General features: G+C 42.3%; 2 protein-coding genes across 3 annotated transcripts in view; both read left to right on the top strand.

Annotated features, from left to right (window-relative positions):
• atp6v1ba (ATPase, H+ transporting, lysosomal, V1 subunit B, member a) overlaps positions 1-1,592 on the top strand; it is a 31,031-nt gene extending 29,439 nt beyond the window's left edge. Inside the window, exons 13-14 of the mRNA XM_058651899.1 lie at positions 91-220; positions 751-1,592. Of these exons, the coding sequence (XP_058507882.1) occupies positions 91-220; positions 751-893 (273 nt within the window). The 3' untranslated portion in view covers positions 894-1,592. The remainder of the gene's footprint in view (positions 1-90; positions 221-750) is intronic.
• A 6,780-nt stretch (positions 1,593-8,372) lies between these two features.
• shtn1 (shootin 1) overlaps positions 8,373-21,618 on the top strand; it is a 33,616-nt gene continuing 20,370 nt past the window's right edge. For both annotated transcript variants that reach the window (XM_058652003.1, XM_058652004.1), the window contains exons 1-4: positions 8,373-8,515; positions 9,647-9,699; positions 11,874-11,934; positions 17,686-17,780. In XM_058652003.1, the coding sequence (XP_058507986.1) occupies positions 8,461-8,515; positions 9,647-9,699; positions 11,874-11,934; positions 17,686-17,780 (264 nt within the window). In that variant the 5' untranslated portion in view covers positions 8,373-8,460. The remainder of the gene's footprint in view (positions 8,516-9,646; positions 9,700-11,873; positions 11,935-17,685; positions 17,781-21,618) is intronic.

Here is a 21,618-nt window from a genome sequence, read left to right as displayed (position 1 = left end):
GGGCTGCAGTGGACTCGCTCATACTGGTCGTTCATTGACGCCTGGTCTTGTTGAACCGTGTCCTCACTGTCGGCCTCCTCTCGTCTCTAGTACGCCTGTTATGCCATCGGGAAGGACGTCCAGGCCATGAAGGCTGTGGTGGGAGAGGAGGCACTCACCTCAGATGATCTGCTCTACCTGGAGTTCCTGCAGAAGTTTGAGAAGAACTTCATCGCTCAAGGTAAAAACAGCGGACCTTTGTGTCCCTGCTGCTGTTTGATCGCTGTCAGAAAGACGTCAGGTCACATGATGTTCAAAAACATCCAAAAAAAAGAGTCCAGGGACCTGGGAAGCACAGCTGCAATGATCACATGACCTTTGTGGATCTGCTGACTCACTGCGCGTGTGTGTGTGTGTGTGTGTGTGTGTGTGTACTGACCCACGGTTCTGTTTAGTCTTAAACAAAGGTCTCCTGCGTTAGTGAGGGTGATTCATGTCAGCAGACATCCTCATTTAAGCTCAAGTTTCCATGGTTACCAAAACAAAAGCGCCACCTCCTGGACTGGAAGGTTGCGTCACCAAACTGCGTGTGTGCGTGGATTGGTTCATGTGGGTTTGTGTGGACTAACACATGGTCACATGGTATAAGGCTACGAAAACCAAAGCATCATTTTCAAGCTTTAAAATGCTGTCATATATGAATTTTTGCAAAACATTACACACTTGTAGCAGTGAACGTGTGTATGTGTGTGTGTGTGTGTGTGTGCGCAGGACCGTACGACAACAGGACCGTGTATGAAACCCTGGACATCGGCTGGCAGCTGCTGAGAATCTTCCCTAAGGAGATGCTGAAGAGGATTCCTCAGAGCACCCTGGCTGAGTTTTACCCCAGGGAGTCTGCTATCCGCCACTGAGGCCACAGCGGCATTGTAGCTCCGCCCACCCTCTCTACCCAGCATCCTCCTCTCTGCACTTCCAGGGGCTCTGTGACCTATGCTGTTTCTGCCATATTCATTTTCTCTACTCTTCTCACATAGGGTTCTTCTTCTTCCCCAATGTACTGTGTGTGTGTGTGTGTGTCCACAAGTTGTCAGTGGAAAGTGTCTGTACTTGTTAATATTTACCTTTAATTGCTAAAAAAAAAAAGAAACCTGTGAGAATCGTAATTGTTAAACAGATTTATTTATTCTTTATTCTTCTTTCTTCATGATCAGTGCTACAAAGTATCTTAGAATCTCCCGTCCTACACAGCAAAGGTTTACAGGAGGACAGATGTGTTTACTTATGGACAAAATAAACCCAGGAAACGCAGTAGAAGCTCTGGGGTCAGTACTGAGGTGCTGATCTTATTACTAATTGTAACAAGTGATTATTGTATTTGTGTCAGTATCTTAAAACAAAAGAAAACCATGCAGAACAACACAAATATTGGTAATAGTATTTTTCACGTGGACTTAAATCTCTTTAGTGAACATGCAGTTCTAGTGTTTGCTGTTTCTTTGATTTTTCAATATAAAAGTATATGAAAGTATATGTTAAACATTCCCACGTGTCTGAAACCAAATGTTGTTGTGAGTGTTTGTGTCCATGAATAAAGTAAATTATTTGAGAAATCTTGTGTTTTTCATATCTGACAGACACTGTCATCTCTGCTGATCATGCACATATTTCATTTGGCAGAATTTTCCCATTTATCTGCTGCCCCACATTTACAAAAAGAAAACATCAACTGAGAAAAGTGAGGGCTATCATTTTTTAATAAAATAAGTTTTGTTTCTGCAGTGTCTTATTCTTGAAAAGCATCACTATGAAACACTGTCACACTTTGATATGAGATGTAATGTGACCGCTTACATAATGAGGTGGAGCTAAAAGAATAAACATATATGTTATATTATTGTTTTATACTAAAGTTCTACCCTATTGTTATCACTATTGTTTAAAATATGAAACTAAACTTTGTGACTTACGGTTAAATTGAGAAATAAGCGTGACATGAACATAAAGTAGCTCCTAATGTAAAACCTTCATGTTTGTGAAAATGTGCTTGTTACTTTATTGCTTTATTGTAATTAGTAACTAACTTTACTACATTTCCCATCACTAAATGGAGGAGTTGTCCGTGACGCTCCAAGAATACGACTTTTCTTTAGCCCTAATAATCGCTTGTCTGCTCAGTCATGAAAGGGACAGCTGGAGAGTGACTTAGTGCTGACTCCTCCTACTTCCTGTCCTTGTTCTTTTTGTGCCAGTGGAAGAAGTTGAGTTGTGTCTTTTTATTTTCCTCTGGGAGTTTCTCGTCACAGACGTCTGACTTGAGTGCGTCTAGTGACACTGGCTCTTTGCTCAGCAGGTCCTCAGAGCTTGCTACCTTCAGACTGTCCAGTTTGTGATGGAGAGCCTCGAGCTCCTGTTGATTGTCGTCATTTTCCTTTTGGAACTGGTTACTCATCCACTGTCTCAGGGTGAGCTCCCTCTGCAGCAGCTCAGCAATAACACACTTGTTCTTTCGCGTGTCTCTGTCCAGCTTTGAAGAGAGCCTGGCTGTTAGCTCCTCCTCAATCTGGAGTTTGGTGGCGAGCTCGGTGTTTGCTGCTTTCAGCTCGTCCACTTTGTGAAGGAGAGCCTTTGTTTCAGGGCTGGACTGTTTGGATGACTGAAGCTCCTGCTGGTGGGTGAAGTGCTGATGCATCATCTGATTCTTCAGCTGCAGTATACAGGTTTTCTCTTGCTGCAGCTTAGCACTCAAAGACTCTTTCTCTTTTGACAGAGCCTTATTCTTTTTCAGCTCTTCCACTAACTGGGTGGAGAGGCTGCCAGCTTCACTTTGGAGGTGCACACACATGTCCTTCTCTTTTTCCAGCTTTTGCTTTAGCATGAAGTTGTGACTCTTCAGGTCCACCAGCTCTGTGTGGAGAGCCTGTCTTTCACACTGTAATGTGTGCTCCAGTTGCTGCTTATCTGCATCTTTAAGTCTCTCCAGCTCATCTCTGTATATCAGAGTGATGGCTTTGAGACTGTCCACGTGTTTGGACAGAGACTCCTTCTCTCTGGTCTCCAAATCCAGCTTGACTTTAAAATCTTCAACCTCTTTTAACAGACACTGCTTCTCTGCGGTCTCCATCTCCGTCTTGGCCTTAAAATTCTCAACCTCCTCCGACAGAGACTTCTTTTCTTCAGTCTCCACCTCTAGTTGGTCTTTAAAATAACAAACTAGGTCATGAAGAGACCACTTCTCTGTGGTCTCCACCTCCAGCTTGGCTTTGAGATCCTCAACCTGGTCAGACAGAGACTGCTTCTCTCCAGTCTCCACCACCAGCTTGGCTTGAAGACCATCAACTTTATTGGAGAAAGACTGTTTTTCTCTGGTCTCCACCTCCAGCTTGGTAATGAGTCTACTGATCCTCCCATCCTGCCAGGCATTCTTTTTCAGTGCCTGTTGGAGTTCAGTCTGAAACTGTGTTAAAAAGTTCTCCAGGTTGCTCCATCTTTTGGAATCACCATCACTGGTTGTCTCACTGTTGCTCATGGTTCTTCTCTCTCTGTGGTTGGTCTTTGACTCACTCTGTGCTCACGATGTTGCTGATGATGTTTTCTTTCTCTCTTCTTCTGATGTCTTCAAACATCAAAGCCAATGAGACTGTGACATTGGCTAGTAAGGCTTTGATCTCCCAAACTTCCAAAGTTTGTTGGTATCCCAAACTTCCAAAGTTTGGCCTCTCAGCAAGTCACCGTGTCACCTGTGGCCGGAGAATCTGACATCACTTTACAACCTGACGTTGTTTTACAGTAGGCAGCAGTTTGGGCCTTTCAGTGTGGGTTTTTCTCCAGGTTCTCCAGGTTCTCCAGGTTCCTCCCATAGTCCAAAAACACAGAGAGGTTATTGGACTCTAAATTGTCCGTAGGTGTGAATGTGAGAGTGAATGGTTGTTTGTCTCTGTGTGTTGGTCCTGTGATGGACAGGTGACCTGTCTAGAGTGTGACCACACCTTTCACCCCATGTCAGCTGGTATTGGCTCCACCCCCGCGACACTCATGTGAAGGATAAAGCGGTAGCCAATACAAGGTCAAAGCGACTCTGCAAAGTTTTGAATATTTAATAATGCAGTTCCTCACTCATTCATCGTCTGCCGCTTTATCCACCTGAGGGTCATAGGGGGCCGCTGGAGCCAATCACAGCCGTCTGAGTGAAAAGGTGAGGTCACACCCTGGACAGTGTGCCAGTCCATTACAGGGCCACCACACAGAGACCAACAAGGTCACATTCACACCTACAGTCAGTTTAAAGGGTTTAAATAACCTCTGCATTATGTTGGACTGTGGGAGGAAACTGGAGAACCCAGAGAAAACCCACACACGTGGGCACAAAGACCTTTGGTAAAACCAGATTAGAAACCCGGGTGTTTTTGCTGCAAGTCAACAATGCTAGCCACTACTCCTCCGTGTGGCCGCTGCAGTTCCTCTGTATTGTACATAGATTCAGCGTTCAGTCCTAGTCCCCTGTCCCCAGTCCCTGCCAGCATGTCCATGTTGCTGCTATAAGGTTTATCTTCTGGCTGACATCCCCCCCCCCCCGCTCCATTACTGTATATACTGTAATGGAGCCCATTTTGGGCGGCATGGTGGCGCAGTGGTTAGTAGTGGTGGTTAGCACTGTTGCCTCACAGCAAGAAGGTGCTGGGTTCAATTCCTGGTCTGGGACCTTTCTGTGTGGAGTTTGCATATTCTCCCCATGTCTGCGTGGGTTTCCCCTGGGCTCTCCAGTTTCCTCCCACCATCAAAACATGTTAGAATGTTAGTTACATTCGGTCAGGTTGGTCCCTTGTGGCGGCGCGCTCAGTCGCAGCGGCTCTGATCAACCCTCCATCTGACCTCGACATCTCGTTGTACAATACCAGTATAATGACAATAAAGATGCTTTCCTTTCCTTTCCAACTGTATATACTCAGGACATAAATATGTTGTTATAATTGTACTCTAGCCTTTGCTACTGTTTTAAAAATCAACTAACCTTTATATGTGACGTTAACATTGACCACTAAGTAAACATTACCCTGATCTGTGTTTGTGGAACATGAAGCTTTATTCTTGAGTCCTCTGTGTCGTGAAACTTCATGGATTGTGGAGTAAATGGAGGAGTTGTCCGTGACGCTCCAAGAATACGACTTTTCTTTAGCCCTAATAATCGCTTGTCTGCTCAGTCATGAAAGGGACAGCTGGAGAGTGACTTAGTGCTGACTCCTCCTACTTCCTGTCCTTGTTCTTTTTGTGCCAGTGGAAGAAGTTGAGTTGTGTCTTTTTATTTTCCTCTGGGAGTTTCTCGTCACAGACGTCTGACTTGAGTGCGTCTAGTGACACTGGCTCTTTGCTCAGCAGGTCCTCAGAGCTTGCTACCTTCAGACTGTCCAGTTTGTGATGGAGAGCCTCGAGCTCCTGTTGATTGTCGTCATTTTCCTTTTGGAACTGGTTACTCATCCACTGTCTCAGGGTGAGCTCCCTCTGCAGCAGCTCAGCAATAACACACTTGTTCTTTCGCGTGTCTCTGTCCAGCTTTGAAGAGAGCCTGGCTGTTAGCTCCTCCTCAATCTGGAGTTTGGTGGCGAGCTCGGTGTTTGCTGCTTTCAGCTCGTCCACTTTGTGAAGGAGAGCCTTTGTTTCAGGGCTGGACTGTTTGGATGACTGAAGCTCCTGCTGGTGGGTGAAGTGCTGATGCATCATCTGATTCTTCAGCTGCAGTATACAGGTTTTCTCTTGCTGCAGCTTAGCACTCAAAGACTCTTTCTCTTTTGACAGAGCCTTATTCTTTTTCAGCTCTTCCACTAACTGGGTGGAGAGGCTGCCAGCTTCACTTTGGAGGTGCACACACATGTCCTTCTCTTTTTCCAGCTTTTGCTTTAGCATGAAGTTGTGACTCTTCAGGTCCACCAGCTCTGTGTGGAGAGCCTGTCTTTCACACTGTAATGTGTGCTCCAGTTGCTGCTTATCTGCATCTTTAAGTCTCTCCAGCTCATCTCTGTATATCAGAGTGATAGCTTTGAGACTTTCCACCTGTTTGGACAGAGACTCCTTCTCTCTGGTCTCCAAATCCAGCTTGACTTTAAAATCTTCAACCTCTTTTAACAGACACTGCTTCTCTGCAGTCTCCACCTCCGTCTTGGCCTTAAAATTCTCAACCTCGTCCGACAGAGACTTCTTTTCTCCGGTCTCCACCTCTAGTTGCTGTTTAAGATACCAAACTCTGTCATAAAGAGTCCACTTCTCTGTGGTCTGTACCTCCAGCTTGGCTTTGAGATCCTCAACTTGGTCGGACAGAGACTGGTTCTCTCCGGTCTCCACCTCCAGCTTGGCTATGAGCCTGCTGATCTTCCCATCCTGACAGGCATTATGTTCCAGTGCCTCTTGGAGTAAGGTCTGAAGCTGTGCTAAACAGCTTTCCAGGTTGGTCCAGCTTTTGTAATCAACATCACTGGTTGTCTCCTGTCTGTTCATGATTGTTCTCTCTGTGCTCAGGTCAAGTCAAAGTTTCTCTCACCTGTAACAGCAGGTTTGATCTGTTAGTGCAGAGAACAAAAACATGTATAACATCTCTGGATTCCTGTTAACGTCACTTCCTTAAACCCATCTTCTTCTTCTTCTTCCCATGTCTTCAAACATCAAAGACAATGAGGCTTGTTCATCATTAGGGCTTTGATGTTAGCAAGCTACCATAGCAACTGTAGCAGGAGGATCTGACATCATTTTCCATCAATAGAATAGAATAGAATAGAAGAAAGGAAAAGAAGAAGAAGAAGAATAGAAATACTTTATCCATCCCCAAGGGGAAATTGTTTTAACATAGCAGCAATACAATACAAAAAAAACATTATAAACATAAAATGTAATGTAAACATAAAATGTAAAATGTGCAACAGTGGGGGAAAAAAAAGGTGCAATATTAAAGAAATGGCATAAACATCAAACATCTCATGCTGACTTTACTGTCTCAGACGAACGTTGTGTTTTGGTGTTAGAACTTAGAAAGATGAAAATGTACCTCATGTATGGATGTATAGAATGATTGTGTTCACAGGATTGTCTTTGGCCATAGACTCTGTGCAGTTTACTTCTTGTTTAGTTGTGCAGCAGAGTTGAAGGAGCCTTGTTGAGAGACAGCGTCATGGAGAACACAACAGAAACAAAGACAGAAAATGTAGTTTAGTCACTATAAACGAAGCCTTTTAAAGAGAGAGAACACTGCAGGAACAGCTACATCAAACATTTGCTGTTTTCATTGTCATGTATGACGACAGGTGGACAGACGAGGTCATGCAGGAGACAGACAGACAGACAAACGGACAGACAGACACCTGTGTGTGAATGACACAGGTGGTACAGTGAAGATGTAAGGTGAGGAGTAAAGGTAGAAAAAGTGCATGAGTCTAAAAACCTGGTGTCAGGGCTGATGCTGCTCTGATGTATGTCTGAAAGACAGGAGGCGGAGCTGAAGGCTGTTGTTGTTGGGAGTGACCAGGATGGACACAATTAGAAATGAGCATATAATCCAGGGACAGCTCAGGTTAAACAGTTAGGAGATAAAAGAGAGTCAAGGTCAGTGAAGATGGAGCTGCTGGGCAGGAGGAAGAGGAAGACCATGATGAGAAGCAGGACATGAGGACAGCTGGTGGAACAGACGAGGACAAGATGGAGGCAGATGATACGCTGTGGTGACCTCTAAAGGGAGAAACTGAAAAAAGAAGACAGGTTTAGGCTGATGGCTCAAACATAAAGGTCATTTTATACAGTATTTAAATGTCAGTTGTACTGCACTCAATACAAGGTATCATGTGATTGAATCATCATATATATCATGTGAAGAGCATGTACTCTACAGTGTGGTGTCACTTCACCTTGGATCTGATAACAAAGTGACGATCCACTGGGATTTTCACACACAATCAGGTTCTCTGGGATACAAGGATATACAAATATGTGTGTGTTTATATACACACTTTATTTGATTCATACATATATAAGTATATACTTTAGACACATGATATCCTCTCTGTGATGAACTGAAGTCATTCTAATCCTGATATCACTTCATGTACATGACCAGTCATGAAAATTACCTTTTTAAATGTTGTTTTTGAGAAGGCAATATATATATATGTATATATATGTATATATATATATATATATACATATATATATAAACATCAGACATACAAAACAAAGACATGCTGTTGTTATTTCATACAGACTAGTATATTTGCACACTCTGACAGTTACATGTCCTACACGTATACATTCTACCATACACCTTTAACAGGTGACACACGTGCTGCTGCGGCTCGCGCTCTCTCTCTCTCTGTCTCTCTCTCTGTCTCTCTCTCTCTCTGTCACACACTCTCACACACACACACACACACACACACAGAGAGAGAGACAGGTGTGTCTGTGACACACTTCCTCTTGAACTTTGCTTCCAGAGCAAACGTCGACATGGCTGCAGAAGAGCTGGGTAGAATGAATGTCATCGCTCACCTGTCTAACCAAGGTAAACGGAATATTACTCGTTTTATGTTCCTAAATGTAGCGTTTAAAGTTGGTACAGTCCATGTAGACTGTATGTTAAATGGTTCAGCCCTGTACCCGCGGATCGCAGCTAAGTTTACGGGAGGACGATAGTGACGTCACATACCGACACGTCCATTATATGAAAAGTTTTAATAATGAATAACTCTGATGTTAAGACCTTGTCAGTGAAATAGGAAAGTAATGTTTAGGAGGGAGAACTTAAATGACACAGAGTTTCCCCCATGTAGCTTCAAAGTAGCAACTTAGCTTAAACCCTAAGTGTTTTTATCTTCGGCAGCAGTGCGCGTTTATCTGCTTTAACTCCTTCCTACAGTCACGTGACTGCACGCAGACCTGTTTTTACTGATAACATTAACCACTCCTGCGTTCACTCTCTATAAATCACAACGCTACTTTTCCAAGTAAATCATTACAGTCCAGTTTGTAACATTACAGTGTTAAGAAGAGTTCATTAAAGTTACATTTCTATGTCAAAACTCACAACATGTTTACTTTGTCCATTTTGTGTTACTGTACAAACTTGTTTGACCTTCTGTAGAGCGTGTAGACACAATTCCTAATATTAATAGAAAAGGTTCATTCTGGGCAACTGAAAAAGTAGAAATCATACAATCAGTTTGATACATAGAACATGTTTGAAAAACATTTCAATTTCTGCCAAGTGCTAATAATTTCACGTTTAAATCCACTGACACAGATTATATCTATGGGAACAGGACAGGATTATTCCAACACCTCCCACTGTTTTAGTGCAATACAACATGACCGTTTGCCTTAAATATAAAGTCTTAAACCTGAGCAGACACTTATAATAAGTAAATAACTGAATCAATGGTGCATATCGCTGTATTATATCCAGCATGACGATATAGAAGAAGGAATATAAAGTCATAAAGGAACATCAGGTTGTAGTGGTGGAGGGTGGCAGCAGCACAGTCAGCACTTCCTCATAGTGTTACTATATCAGCTCCAGTGCCACAGACTGTGATGAGAAGTCATGTTGAATCAGGAACATGTGACCTCTGTGTTCTTCACTGACATGTGTTGTTACTGATGAAGATGGCTTACTGGCATCCTTTGCTCCCCATAGCTCTTCATGAGTATGAAAGCCTACAGAGGAAGCACGAGACCGCAGCCATGGAGGTAAGTGTGATGTTGATGTAGAAATGTTGGGATGCTTTAGTGTGTATGAATATGAACTGTAAAAGCCACATCATGTGCCATGTATGATGAAAGGTGACATTAACCACCTTAAACCTGGAGGGAATGATTTTGTGTTGTTAGAGTCAGGGACAAAGCTAGATTTAAATATGCTCTTTATTCAAAGAAACAAGAACACACTCATGAGGAAGCTGAAGAATAATAACCATTAAAATAACCATCAAATACTGATGTGGCTGGAATGAACATTATAACAAAAAGGTAATGTGGACTTCTCTGTAAACATGGTAGTAAGGACAGTGGTGTGTGTGTGTGTGTGTGTGTGTCCTTCCAGATTCTATCACCTCTGTGTTGTTAGTGTGTGTCATGAAGGTGATAAACTTAATAGGACGTGTAATTACAGACACATTGCCCTTGCTAGTATTCTCTCTAAAGTGCTCTAAATAAATGTTTTATCTCACTACAGATAACCTTAAAAAAAAACTAAAAAAAATGCACTGATTTGTGTATTTATGCACTAAAGGAAATTCTACCGTAGTCATGTGTTCATGTTTTATTGATGCATCCAAGGCCTTCGACAGGATCAATCATGAAAAATGATTCCTGAAGGTACTCGTGTTCTGGTACGTCCATCAGGTGGACAGGAGCGCTGTATCTGCATCATTTCATGTAACGACCAGTGTTTTTATTGTGTTTAATGTGCATATGGATGACCTGTCAGTGTGTTGTTGGAAACACTGCTGATGACCTGCTCATGTTTAGTCTCTGTCACAGTACAGCAGCAAATATAATGACAAACAAGAGTAATGTCCTGATTGTCAGAAGCAGGGAGGACACTGCATTTCATTATTGTGACACTTGTCTCATGATATGCAGAGATATGTACAAACAGTGCTGTAAACTACATGTTCAGGCTAATATGTTGCTAGTATGTGTTCTCTTAAAGTAAGTTTACTTGGAGAGCTCCACCTTAGCTCCACCTTAGCTCCACCTTAGCTCCACCTTAGCTCCACCTTGTCCCTATAAAATGCAAGAGTGCAGGCGAGGGAGGAAGAGCGGTATTATGTCAACGCGGAGGGACAAGTGTGCTGTTGGTGGCTGCACAGTGGAGCACAGTGTTTTACACAAACTTCCAGCCTCAGAGGATTTTATATATGAAGCTAATGTGCCGGATAAAGTCAGCAAACGTGTGTTCGTGTGTTCGCACCACTTCACATCAGACTGCGGCCAGCGGTTAAATAGAGGTCAAATAGAGGTCATAACTGAGCATTCTGACACGTCCTAATTAAACATATTAGTTCAGTACGTCCTCCATGACCGGAGCACAGACTCAGTCTGATACAGTCACATACAGTGATCAGCGGTGCTGTCCCTAAGTGTTTTTAACTGATTTACAGTTGGTCAGTGTTCGGCTTGATCCTTGTGTCAGACGTCTCTTCCTGTGACGACACTCTCGCTGCCATGTTGATATTGTCAGAGAACTAGTGGAGGGAGGGGGAGAGGAATGAGGGGAGGGAACAGGAGCTGAGCGAGTGAGCGCAGTAAAAAGGACAAATCAGAAACCCCCTGGAAGAAGTGGGTGTGTGTTTGCCTGTGTCTCATTTGCATATAAAGGGACCATGCACAAAACCGAGCGTTCTGAAAGGGGCGGGTTTAGCAGGGTTATTGAACTGCTATGGTGCTTCATCCTTATGGTATCTTGACCAAAGCATGTCACAGACATGTTCATTAGGACACCAGGGAACTATTTTAACTTGGGGAAATAGAGTATAATATGTCCCCTTTAATGTAAAATACTCGTTGTTTCAAGTCATGTGTCAGACTTCAGTTTAGTCTGGGATCAGTTTAGATTGGTTTGATGTCATAATGACATGGTGTCATGAGTGATATAATGTCCATCATTTATCTGCAGTTTACCACACTAAGACCTGATTGTCAAATTTAAATATTCTAAAAATAAACATATTAGTAGATGAGCCTTTTGTCAAGCTGCCACAGCAGCCATGTTTTCATTGAGAGTGTGTCTGTGTGACAGTTCCTCATCAAACCACACCTCAGAAAACTTGAACTATTCCTTTAATGTCATACATGTAAGATGTGTCACTTCTGCAGTGTCTGGTTCATGCTGTTGATCCTTTGTTCTTTTCTTGTCTAAGTGTAAGAGGCTGGAGGAGGAGAGAGACAAAGCCATCACAGAGCTCAATGAGATCCAACAAGGTAAGTTCATCATGGAAGTGAACGCAGATGTTCCTGTTGTACTGTTGTTGTCTTCATTTCCAGGACCATTATGAATGACCCACAGCCACAACAAGCTGTTCCACTCCTGTCCACCAGGTGGCAGTAATATAAATGACTATACAATAAGGATTTTTTTTAAGGATAAAAAAAAAGCTTCTCTAGCTGTAAGGTAGGTGATGTTTTCTCTCTCTCTCTCGCTCTCTCTCTCTCTCTCTCTCTCTATATATATATATATATATATATATATATATATATATGTGTATTATGAAACAACAATATATTGTGCTGTTCTGCTGTACCTTTAGCTAACTGGTGACATTATGCTGATGTCACTGACACTGGTTAGTGGACTCTGTCTGTCTGTCTGTCTGCCTGTCTGTCTGTCTGCCTGTCTGTCTGTTTCTGTGACACAGTTAGTTAAAGGTTGTCAGTAAACATGAATGACTAAAGGTGGTACCTGTCTCTGTCTGCCTGCCTGCCTGCCTGCCTGCCTGTACCTGTGTGTCTGTACCTGTGTGCCTGTCTGTCTGCCTGTAGCTGTAACACAGTTAGTTAAAGGTTGTCAGTTAACATGAATGACTAAAGATGGTACCTGTCGCTGTCTGCCTGCCTGCCTACCTGTCTGTCTTTCTGTCTGTCTGCCTGTAGCTGTGACACAGTTAGTTAAAGGTCGTCAGTAAACATGAATGACTAAAGAGGGTACCTGTCTCTGTCTGCCTGCCTGCCTGTCTGCCTGTCTGCCTGCCTGCCTGCCTGCACCTGTGTGTCTGTACCTGTGTGCCTGTCTGTCTGCCTGTAGCTGTGACACAGTTAGTTAAAGGTTGTCAGTAAACATGAATGACTAAAGATGGTACCTGTCTCTGCCTGCCTACCTGTCTGTCTGTCTGTCTGTCTGCCTGCCTGTCTGTCTGCCTGTAGCTGTGACACAGTTAGTTAAAGGTCGTCAGTAAACATGAATGACTAAAGATGGTACCTGTCTCTGCCTGCCTACCTGTCTGTCTGTCTGTCTGTCTGTCTGTCTGCCTGCCTGTCTGTCTGCCTGTAGCTGTGACACAGTTAGTTAAAGTTCGTCAGTAAACATGAATGACTAAAGGTGGTACCTGTCTCTGCCTGCCTACCTGTCTGTCTGTCTGTCTGTCTGCCTGCCTGTCTGTCTGCCTGTAGCTGTGACACAGTTAGTTAAAGGTCGTCAGTAAACATGAATGACTAAAGATGGTACCTGTCTCTGCCTGCCTACCTGTCTGTCTGTCTGTCTGTCTGCCTGCCTGCCTGTCTGCCTGTAGCTGTGACACGTCAGTAAACATGAATGACTAAAGATGGTACCTGTCTCTGCCTGCCTACCTGTCTGTCTGTCTGTCTGTCTGCCTGCCTGTCTGTCTGCCTGTAGCTGTGACACAGTTAGTTAAAGGTCGTCAGTAAACATGAATGACTAAAGATGGTACCTGTCTCTGCCTGCCTACCTGTCTGTCTGTCTGTCTGTCTGCCTGCCTGCCTGTCTGCCTGTAGCTGTGACACGTCAGTAAACATGAATGACTAAAGATGGTACCTGTCTCTGTCTGTCTGTCTGTCTGTCTGTCTGCCTGCCTGTCTGTCTGCCTGTAGCTGTGACACAGTTAGTTAAAGGTCGTCAGTAAACATGAATGACTAAAGATGGCGTGCAGTGCAGTCACAACACTTGTCAGTGTGAATGAAATGAAGCAGGTTTTACGTGGTGTCCTGCAGCTCTGTGTGAAATCAGAGCCGCTCTCTCTGATTCACTGCTCAAGTAGTGAAATGTGGAACTGAATGACAAGTCATTTTCTGGTACTGGGTAGAGATGGAATGTTTTGTCGTGAGATGCTGCCCAAAAAAAGTATTGCAATTTTGCCTCTGGCCCTAAATAAACATGTATTGCTGTGGACTGATCACAACCTTGTGAATATACGAGGCGGACACAGATAATGGCTTTGGAAAAGCACAGTCACTGCTCCAGCCTGATGTTTTAGTCCACCATTCATTCATTCATTTATTCATTCATTCCAAAATGATTTTCTTTGCAGGTTGAATGCTTTGCCGTGACCACTTAAGTTAAGACAGCATTTGATGTGGGGGGCACAATATGTCAAAAGATGGAGCAAATGGGTTGTCTTTGTAATGGTGACAGTTGTGTGGAGTTTTGATTTGAATAAATCTGGCCTGCGCTGGCGTATTCATGTGATTCTCCAGCCAAAACACATATTGTGTTTGACTTCCGTGTTAATAGGAGCTGCCTCACTGTGCCAAGCAGCTGCATATTAGGACCTATTACGTGATTTCATAGCTCTTAGAAAATTGCTCCTATTCACAACGAAACGGCTGGGGGGGCAACAGGGTTGGTTGTGTGTGTTGCGGGGGGGGGGGGGTCAGCGGGAGGGCAGGAGAAAAAGCTCCCAACACACAATCATGCCTTTTCAATTGCCGATGGCAAGGTTGATGACAACATGACCATTGTGTTATAATGATAACACCACAAAGGCATCTGCCCCCCTCATCAAGGCTTCACAGCGGCTGCAGATACAATTTAATTCACTGCTCTGTTGGCGGCGCTGATACCATTATGCAGCACATCGGCAACAGGGGTAATCACTGTCTTTCCTGAGAGGAGGAGGATAGAAAAAAGACAGACACAAAAAAGAGGGCAGAAAAAACCCAGAGTGATGATGATGACGGGGAGGCCAAAACTTACAATTAAGACTGCCAGTCCTGACGAGTCAGAGCGCCCCGTCGACTTGCTCTCATACACTTTCAACACTTCCACCACTGTTTATTTACCATGGCTACCAGTAATTATAATTAACATGTCATTTAGTTCAAGGCGTCCTTTGGTAGAGTTGTCGAGTGTGGCCACAGCATTACAGAGACAGAGACAGCACGAGAATGAAAACTGGCAGCTAAGTGCTATTCACCGTCTGATGTGCGAGGCGCGGTGGGGACGTGGGGGATATATCGCCCAGCGGTCGCGTTCATCAACTTCCTAATTAGGTGTCACTGGTGGGACTGAATTGCCCACAGCAATGGCACTAATGCTGAATATCTCCCTCGCTCAGCCACAATGCTTAATTAGTTAAGTGGCAGAGCATTGTTTAAGAGCATCCTTTTTGTACTCAGGTGTGATTGCAGCTCAAGTCAAATCAGATTGTGATGTTGAATTTTTACCTCCTTATTCCCAGCTACCTCAGATTAGTCCAAACTCGAGGTTGATTGGTGTTTTCTATGCCAGTGCCGGCCCAAGCCTTTAAGCCTTTGTGCCCTAAACACAATTTGATTTGGGGAGTCACCTGTGATTGACCATTATTGATACAAATGTAACACTATGAATCACATTAATTATATTTGTGATATTTACACCAAACCAGTGTAAAATCACAAAAGTGGCAATGTATTAATTTGCACTTTTATATTCAAAGCGAAGCACTAAGTGTAGTTTGTACTACTTGAATTATACAAGTAAAACAGTTTAATGGCGTTGGTTTTTTAGAAGTTAGAACTGTGCCGGTCAGCACCTAGTCGCCCACAGGCATCCCATAATGTGCCCACAGCTCAGTTCTAAAAATAGAAATGACAAAAGTGATGTTGCACAGCTGAATGTAAATTGAGCCACAGTTATGGACATGATGCTCTTATAAATATACATTATATATATATATATATATGTATGAATACATACCAATGTAAACTAACTGATATCAACTCATTTTCAAATGCCATTTTTACTCTGATTTTTAAATGACAAATATTTCCATTTTGTGTGATCTTTCAAATTACGCTTGGCCACAATGTCTCCCGCAAGATGTCAGCCTTTCACCAAAGGCAGACGGGGTTTACTGAGAGTGCGTGGAGTTCATCCACACGCTGTCGTAACCAGAAAAGAAATGAGGTTTTTAGTGAAATCGCTGTCAATGTTGCCCTTGTCTGTGCTGATTGCGTCCCTGTCCCCACTGGGATGGACAGGTTGGGGGAAACTCACCCTTTGGTTGATGCCCAGTACCTACAGCAGCTTGGCTGTGTTGCCATGGCTGTGGAGTTCAATTCAATTGAATTGTGACAGCTGTCCATCATTTTGACAGATTGAACTCAGAGGTTGATCGACCATCACTTGAAATAATTCACACACAACACCGCCAATAACCACTTGTAAACAGTGGCACCGGCAGCCGTGCCTGTCCGGCACCGGCACCCAAGCGAGTGCTCGCAGCATCGGGAAGTCCCGAGTTATGCCAACATGTTATTACTTCCCTTGGAGAAGCGGTCCCAGACTTTAAGTCCACACAGAGACGGGTTCAGGTGAATATGTATAGTTTTTTGTCAGAGAGCTGTTCTGTCCACACGAAGACAGAGTTTTAGCAGCAGGCCGATAAGGATCCAGATGTCATGGGTGTCCAGCAGTCGCACAGTCCAGAATAGACCTGCAGTCACCAGTCCCAGAGAGAGCTACACGTCCACCCTGCAGAAGACCAGTCAGAGGGGTGCGGGGCAGAAGCCCCCCCCACCCAGGGTCAGCCCGAGGGTTCAGATAGTGACAAAACCACGGACAGAGGCCGAATCACCCCACATCCAGACAGATCGCAGGGGCACAAGTCTCCCATACCCAGAACCCGCTAGGGCCCCGGGCCAACACTACCGGCAGAAGCAGGGTCACCCCAGACCACCCACCAAGGAGGCAGGCCAGGGCCCATTACAGTCACCCCCACTTCCCACCCGAGGCCGACCGCATATCCCCCATCTCAAGGAGGGACAGGCGAATACAGGAGTATTGCAGCATCACATGCATCATTCTGAAGGAAATATTAACATACGTACAGCCTAAAATATTATTCACAAGTTGTTTTCTTCACGTATTCAATCTATACTCAATACACCGTGGCCTTGGCTGTGGAAAATAAAAAGGTAGGGAAAATGATCTGAACAAAAGTTACATCGGTAACATTGTTTAGTTCACTTCCTTTTGAATTGAAATCATAACGCCGCACACGGGTCTCTCACTGCAGTGAAGCTGTACTCAGATTGCAGACACAACAGCATCAGAAACACACTTCAGTGTCAAGTGTAGCTCTTATCTCAATAAACTGAGAAGTCATGCGTATGCACACACTCATTACAATGCGGTTCAATAGTCACAAGGTAACTTTTTATAGTTTGTGTTCAGTGTTGTTTTGGTCGTATCAATAGTGGCTGTACGCACAGCTTCTTTACCAAAGAGCAGACAGTGATGTCAACATGCTATATATTCTCTTCATTTCTGGATTGATGTGTTTGATATAAACTGACATAAAAGGCTCTAATGTAGTGTTGTTTGTTACTAGCTGGGCCAGAGAAGCGACTGTTGCTTTATTTGTCTTTCATAATAAGGTACTGTGGGGGCAGCATTTGTTTGTGAACTCAATTTGATTAAGATTTATTATTTTCTCTCAATCCACTCATAACAAAAGGAGGTAGCCCTGAGAAGAATGGTAAAATGTTTTCTAGTAGGTTTGCTGCAACCATTGAAGGGGACTAAGTGGAAATGGGCTTGAATTGACAAACACGCGTGTCCCCCCTGAAGACCACGGAAACCCACACTGTCAGCCTGAATCTAACCCTTATGGAGCCCACATGGACATGCTGAGTCACATTAGATAAGAATTTTTTTGGTTTGTGTTGTGACAACCTGAGCTCTAAAGAAGCCATAAAAAAAGTACGGCTTCTAATTTTCTTTCATTATTTTTCCGCCAGTGTCTCAGATGGTCATTGAAGAAGTCAGTGCTATTCAGGAGGACCTGGAGATTGAGAGGACATGTAGAGAAAGTGCTGAAGCCCTGGCATCCAAGGTACAGTACATCAAATACCCACTTCTAGAACTGGAGACAATGAATTTCTCTGTTGTTGACATGATAAGAAATGGTCCCAGAGTTATGTGAAAGTGGAACTGTGCAGGGTTCTGTCTCCACTGCCCCCTACTGATCAGCGGTGAGTTATGCCAACAGTGAAGATAAAGCGGTAGACAATGAATGGATGTTTACATAAAAATGTGTACCTCTAAAGTAAGGACAAAATAATGTAATCAAAACAGTAGCATCTATAGGAGCCTGAAAGTCAAATGTGAGGGGAAACAACTGTTAAAATGATACCACTATATTCTGTCAGGATATAGCATGACACTTCTGTGACTACATTTACACCATTTTGGACACTTAAGTGTTTGTTTTGATACAAAACAATGTATAGTTCACAATAAATAAACAAATATTAGACATTTATTTATGTGCGAGTTTGCGACCTCTGATCTATTGACTGAGTAAAAGTTTGGCTGAATAAAATTCTACAGCATCACATCAGCCATTTTCGATGTGGCTACGGTCGCCGTGTTTGCCAAAAGCATCACACACTGACACATTCAATTTGTATGCTGCAATCAAAAGCACTCTGCGCTCCTCCAGTTCCACCGCCGCCGCCGCCGCTGCTGCTGTCGCCATATCTTAGTGTGTGAAATTGTATTGGACTTTTTTGATTCAGAGCACACTTTTTGTAGGGGGGTCTCTGCTAAAATGTGACTTGTGATTGAAAGTGAGGGAGCCTGGCACATAGTGATTTTGCAGCCCACTGGTGTTGAGCTTATCACTGTAATCATTTCTCATTCAATTTCTGGACAAAAGCCCTCACAGTCCACCTGCTTGGGCCAGATTTTTGGGCAGTGGGAGGCTGAGGGAACATTATAGTGAAGGTTGACATTTGTTTGTTTGTTTTTATGTCTCATGTCCTGTAGCCTTCAGTGGTTCTCTCTCTCTTTACGATTGTTTTTCATCTTTCCTCTTATGGATTGACAAGAAATATTCGTGCTGGTCCAAATACTATAAGGCATGTGGGGACAGGAGGTTTTGGCTCAAAGGTTTCATTTGGCAGAAATAATTATACTTAATTCTTCTTAGGTGTGCAGTCACCTGATTGTGTGAATTTGTTTTTCATTCACCCAGAATGATTATGAGGATATTTATATCGGGAGCACCAGGTTTTTACAGAAAGCCACAAACTAAATATCTTTAGGGTGTTGATGCTAACTGAAAGCTACATTCAACAACACTGACGCTGAGCTGAGAGATATTTAACTGCAACATGCAATCAACGCTACTGCTGTTTAGTAATTGCTAAATTTTACACACTGTACCTTTTAAGTGTTTCTGATAATAGACTCTCCTAATACTGAGCAGCACAGCAATTCATTTTACAACTGAAGATGATTAAAGAGCTTTAAACCTTGAAATGAACATGTAAATGAAGGTAATATTACTATGACTGCAGTCTGTTAATGAAACGTATCATTGCTATTATTTACATTTATCACATTATCTCAGAAAACATTGCAGTGATATACAATCATTCCTGTGCTGTTAAAAACAGGAAGTGCCCATAACTTAGGATTCTCTTTATAATCCACTTATTTTATATCTTCATGTTCCACACAACACATCATAGTTGTAGTGTGTCTTTGTTATCGTCAGGACGACACAGCAACACTTCAGATGATGGACTTGTGTTGTCATGACAATAACAGCTGTGTGCACGGGCACATGGGAAAGTGTTTCCTTTAAAACACAAGAATAAAAGAAACACACACACACACACACAAACATGATAGATGGATAGATAGATACTTTATTCATGTCACAGAGAAATTCACAGTTCAGCAGCTCCAGAATATGTTACAAGATAGAAACATAAGAGGCATGCAAGTCTATGTACAGTCTAAATATAAACTGAAACATATGTATAAAAAGGAAAAAAGAAAAAATATATAAAAAATATAAAGACGTTAAAAAGAATGAGATGAACATGTACATGTGTGCTTGCGTGTGTGTGTGTGTGTGTGTCATGTATGATGCAGGTTGAAGAGTCTGATGGCATGGGTGAGGAAAGATCTCCTCAGTCTTTCTGTGGAGCAGGACATTGACAGCAGTCTGTCACTGAAGCTGCTCCTCTGTCTGTGTATGGTGCTGTGTAGTGGATGGTGTGGATTGTCTATGATGGACAGGAGCCTGTTGAGAGTGCGTCGCTCAGCTATGGATGTCAGACTGTCCAGTTCTGTGCCTACAACAGAGCCTGCCTTCCAAACATCTGCGACACACAAAAAACACTCAGTGTTTAGATTTAAAACAAACATTCATTTTATTTCATTTTATTTATTTATTTAAACGACAACAACATGTGACAGATTGTATTATAAACACACAGAGAAGAAATCCATGGAGGAAAATGGTGAAGAGATAACTTGCAGACATATCAATATTATCCATTCATATGTGATTTATTATATTGAATACATTAGTGAAATATGAAACGACACAGTTAAAAAAGTCTTTCATTTTAAACCTTATTATTTGTGTTATAACAGAATTTGACCCAATTACAGTCAATGTCATTGTCTCTAACACGTGTAAATATCTTTCATTTAACATTAAAAAGCCAAAGAAATAAAGCAGTTATTATCTGAAATGAAAGGTAAAAAGTGTATTTTAAGATCATGTAATACAGACCATAAACAGTAGATTATATTTTATTTTATAGTGTATTTACAGTGTATGGTCACTCTGCGTCCAGAACTTTATATCCACATATATATTTTATTTAATTTTATTTTATTCTATAGACACAGCAGTCTTTGTCTTCTTCTTCTTCTTCTTCTTCTTCTTCTTCTTCTTCTTCTTCTTCGTCTTCATCTTCTTCTTCTTCTCTTTCCTCTGTCATTGTGAGTGAGGCAGGTGGTTTCTTGAAGTAAATTGTCAAACACTGGATTTTTACTAAATGCATTTCCAAACAAAAGCAGCACTGATTTTCTATTTTCATGCTGTCGCCGTTGTGATGCAGTGAACTGTGTTGCTCATGATACAAAAGCCTGTTGACGACTTTTTATTCAGACAAACACCCGCATCTCATATGAAAAAGGAAGCAAGATTTGCAGAGTAAACTATTTTCGTCGTGATTTGTATTTGAACATTTTCTGCATATTTGCCTTATAGATGCAAATGTCAGAATTTGCACTTGGACTACATGACCTACTAATGACCTTCATCACTGAATCTGTCTGTAAACATGTTCCATCAAAGATCTTAGAAAAGTGAAGAAACCAGAACATATTTGCAGTTCAGAAGCTGAAAAAAAAACAGTTGTGAAAATGTTTTACACAACAGATGAATTGTGATGAATTGTCATTGGCTTTATATATTAATAGTAGAGATTAAAAAAAAAAACCTATATCTTCAATAAATGAATTACAGATTATTTATTTTACTTACTTATTTACATTTACACATTTTGTTCTGAAAGGCCTGATAAACGCTGCCGAGTTAGTAAAAGTTTATTTTTTTCATATTCAGTCAATACGTTATTTTTATTTAAAAGTGCACAGCAGTGCTGACAAAGTGCAGATTAGAAAGAGTCTCAATGTTCTGATTTCTTTGCTCCATAAAAACAAAGAAATCTTTCAAACGCAATCATTTTGTGTTTGTGGACAAAAACAAATCATTTGAAAACATCATCATTTCCAGGTTTGACAAACACTGATCAATATTTTTACATATACATATATTTATGGACCAAACATGTGCTTAACTGGGAAAAGAATAGATGGATGAATTTATGAAAATAATCATTAGTTGTTGTTTTTTTAAATGG

This window comes from Solea solea, chromosome 15 (genome assembly GCF_958295425.1).
Source record: "Solea solea chromosome 15, fSolSol10.1, whole genome shotgun sequence".
NCBI classification, from domain to species: Eukaryota; Metazoa; Chordata; class Actinopteri; order Pleuronectiformes; family Soleidae; genus Solea; species Solea solea.
The sequence above is the reverse complement of the archived record's forward strand: the minus strand, read 5'-3'. Positions and strand labels throughout refer to the sequence as shown.